The sequence below is a fragment of the Austrofundulus limnaeus genome, unplaced genomic scaffold, assembly GCF_001266775.1.
Source record: "Austrofundulus limnaeus strain Quisiro unplaced genomic scaffold, Austrofundulus_limnaeus-1.0 Scaffold465, whole genome shotgun sequence".
Lineage (NCBI taxonomy): Eukaryota > Metazoa > Chordata > Actinopteri > Cyprinodontiformes > Rivulidae > Austrofundulus > Austrofundulus limnaeus.
The window spans coordinates 401,450-404,868 of NW_013952867.1; the positions used below are offsets into that span (position 1 = coordinate 401,450).

The 3,419-nt window shown below is 45.4% G+C and overlaps 1 protein-coding gene across 1 annotated transcript in view; it reads left to right on the forward strand.

Annotated features, from left to right (window-relative positions):
• The window catches only part of LOC106529781 (tyrosine-protein kinase Fyn), a gene marked incomplete at its 5' end in the record, with an annotated part of 36,131 nt that overhangs the window by 31,016 nt on the left and 1,696 nt on the right, over positions 1-3,419 (forward strand). Inside the window, 2 exon segments of the mRNA XM_014025283.1 lie at positions 956-1,109; positions 1,348-1,479. Of these exon segments, the coding sequence (XP_013880737.1) occupies positions 956-1,109; positions 1,348-1,479 (286 nt within the window).

The following is a 3,419-nucleotide window of genomic DNA, read 5'->3' on the forward strand; positions in this document are numbered from 1 at the left end:
GTTTTAGACGTCCTTCGTCGCGGCGCTGTGACGTATGAGGACGATGAATTCGACCTTCAGAGGACCCGTCCTGTTGTTTTGGACACAGCCAAAGAAAACATCACTTCCTTGTCTTTACTCTTCTTCAGTCATAGAGCTTGGTGATGTTTCAAACTGTTAAACACTGCCACCAACTGTTCAGGAGGATTATTACACCMCTGAAGGTTGTTTCTMTGTGGAAGGGGTGTGTACAGCAGGGTGGCCAAAGATTTGTCTGGTGGTCCTGGCCACCCCCTTGCTCTGCCCGTGGCCTGGACAGGTGGAGGTCTGTAGTGGAGATGAGGAGTGAAGGTGCTGAAGGTGGATGAGTTTAACTTCCTGGAGTCGACCATCCAAACCAACGAGCAGAAGAGAGCAGGCAGAGGCAGAATAAACTCTGTTAGACATGAGTTCACAGGAACAAGTCGACACGATGCTTTTAAATCCTTCCTTAAGCCCCGCCCCTTTTACGACGTGTCTCAGATCAACTCATTTTGAGGCTGTTTCTTTAAATCCAAACGAGTCGCTTCACACCCCGCCCCCCCTCCAGCTTCCAGACCGGTTCATTCTAGTTTGATTAGAGGGGTTTTCGACTATATAGCTGCGCAGAAACTTTTTATTTACAATTTAATTACAAGATGTCAACAAAAGAAAGCTTGTCTAACCAGACTTACATGTTGGAGCTAGAGTCTGAGAGTTTGATGTAATAGTTCAGAAAACACTGTAAACTATGACCCAAACAGARTATAAAGATATCCACGCAGCACCAGGTAAAGTTTATGATATCTGGAAACAAACAAGCTAACGTTAGCGTCAGAAATATCACTGTGTTACTGTGACACATTGTACTGCTCCCTGCAGCTTCAGCTCAGAGTTCTGCAGGTTCAGCTTGTTTCCACAGCAGATCTGACCCAGCAGGCCTTGCTCTCCTCTCCAGGTGGCAGCAGGCATGGCCTACATCGAGAGGATGAACTACATCCACAGAGACCTGCGTTCCGCCAACATCCTGGTGGGGGACAACCTGGTCTGCAAGATCGCCGACTTCGGCCTGGCCCGGCTGATCGAGGACAACGAGTACACGGCTCGACAAGGTGGGTCTGCCTGAGCGTGACGAGTCATTAAAGCTCCTCACTGTGAGACCAGGCTGAATATTCACTTCCTGCTTCTAAGATCTTTAAACCAGGGAGAGAGAACTGCCTGAGATGTTTCTCCTGAAACCACCTGGTTTAAAAACAAACCCTGACAGTGTTGTTGTTTAGTTTGCAGCACCTTTCAGGTGGGAATCATCGAGTGTCCGTTCACTGATGTGCTYGCTTTGCTTCCCTTCAGGTGCAAAGTTCCCCATCAAGTGGACCGCTCCGGAGGCTGCGCTGTACGGCAGGTTCACCATCAAGTCAGACGTCTGGTCATTCGGCATCCTGCTGACGGAGCTGGCGACGAAGGGCCGCGTGCCGTACCCAGGTGAGGCTGCAGGCGGGTCAGTGACGGGAAGTAAAAGCTTTGTTTCTGCTTGGATAACCTGAGATAACTCACTGCCAGGGCAGCAGAGAACCCTGTGGAACAGGTTCATGTCCAACAGGAACAAAGAGACGCTGAGGACAGCGTCGTCCTGGGGGGCGGTGGGCACATGTTTGGTGCTGCAGCGAGCAGGAGCGACGGCTCTTCATTTCAGCTTCTGARCAACTGTAAAAAGCAGCATCATTCAGAGAACTGCTGCTTGTACTTTTTGTTGGTTTCTGTGATAACAGTGAAGAAAGATGCTTAATTTAGACTTTAATTTAGATGTAAAACATATAAATAGCACAGAATGTAAGTAAATTAGTGTTTGATAGATTATTTATTTGTTGTAACGATTCTTCTTGGCAATAAACCTTAAAGGGATCCATGATTAGTTGTAACATTAGACTTTATTTGATAAACACATATTTTAACTGTAAAATAAAGACTGTAAAAATACTGTAGGATGTTTAGTTTTGTACATTTTTTAACTAAAAGTTTAAAAATATATTTTAACATGGACGGAGCCATTTGCTTTACACACAAAGCATTCTGGGTAAATGATGACGTGGATAGTAAGTAAGTAAAGTTTTATTTATATAGCGCCTTTCACAGAAATAAATTCACAAGGTGCTGTACATTCAGGGAAGTGGGGAGGGGCCAGTTAAGGCAGGTCATGCAGCAAACACAGTTGCGCTACCTTAAAAACAGAACAACAGAAAAACTAAAAACCACACAAGGGAAAAAGAGGAAAAAGGCAAAAACATCATATTATATCAACACTGTGACACTCTATGGTGTTTAAGAAAAAACCTCTGCATAGAGCAAGATTATTAACCAGAGGAGTAAGTGAGTTTAGGGGGGCCTGAAGAATCCAGTCCCCAGAACCAGAGCAGCCATAGTTCAGAAATATTAACGGAAACTGTTCATTCTGTGAGACCCTCAGCCTGCTCAGGAGCCAGATCAGACGGGTGAGAGAGGAGGGAGGAGGTGTGGGGCAGAGCTTTGTCGACGTAATCCAACCAGGAAGAATTTAGTCAACAGATCAAGGCCGTTGTCGGGGAGATCCAGATTCTGTAATCAGTTGTTTTGGGAACAGAGAGGACAGGCAGACGATAACAATTTTCCATCTGCTTTAATGATCTGCTGGTACATCTCATTGTGGCGAATCCAATCAGACAAATAATGTGGACAAATTCTGCTGAGCCGATCTATCAGATTCTCCAAGTTCAATTCCATCTGGCCAGCAAAGTCCAGGGACCACAGTCGGCCCACGACCCTCAATAGAACCGCTTGAAGACTGAGTCCAGCTCGCTCAAGGCAAAATTACCAAGTGCTGATAGAATACAGCCACCCATCCAGTTGTTCAGTCAGCCAGGAGATGAAAAGCCACCAACATTGTTTTGTAGACCACCAGGAGACCACCAAGCCAATCTGTAGAATCCAGTGATCAGAGTCCAGATATATATCCAGAACACAGAAGAACAGAGGTCCCACCTTTGACATGTCCTCCCGTGAAAGAAGAAAAATAAACTTTGTTCCAAAAGTTTTATTGAGACCAGCTAACCAAATCGATAAAAATAAAAATATCCATAATTTCTGGTTTCGAATGAAAAATGTAGAGAAGGCTCCAGCAGCAAAGCAGGGAAGAGAAGGAAGGGCAGGAGAGAAGGAAAAAGTGTCTTACTCCTCCGAGAGCGGAAACAAAAAAAAAACTCAGTTTAGCTTGTTTGTCGCGCTAGCGCTGAGCTAATGCATATAAGACAATATAGCATCAGCGCTAGCGCAAAGGCTAACAGGCTAATCTGATGTTGTTCTTCCATGAAGCAGCTCTGTTGTCCTCCATCCATATTTTCAGTTCCAGGCTGAGTCATTTCTACCTTCTCCTCTCTGTCAACGCTCTC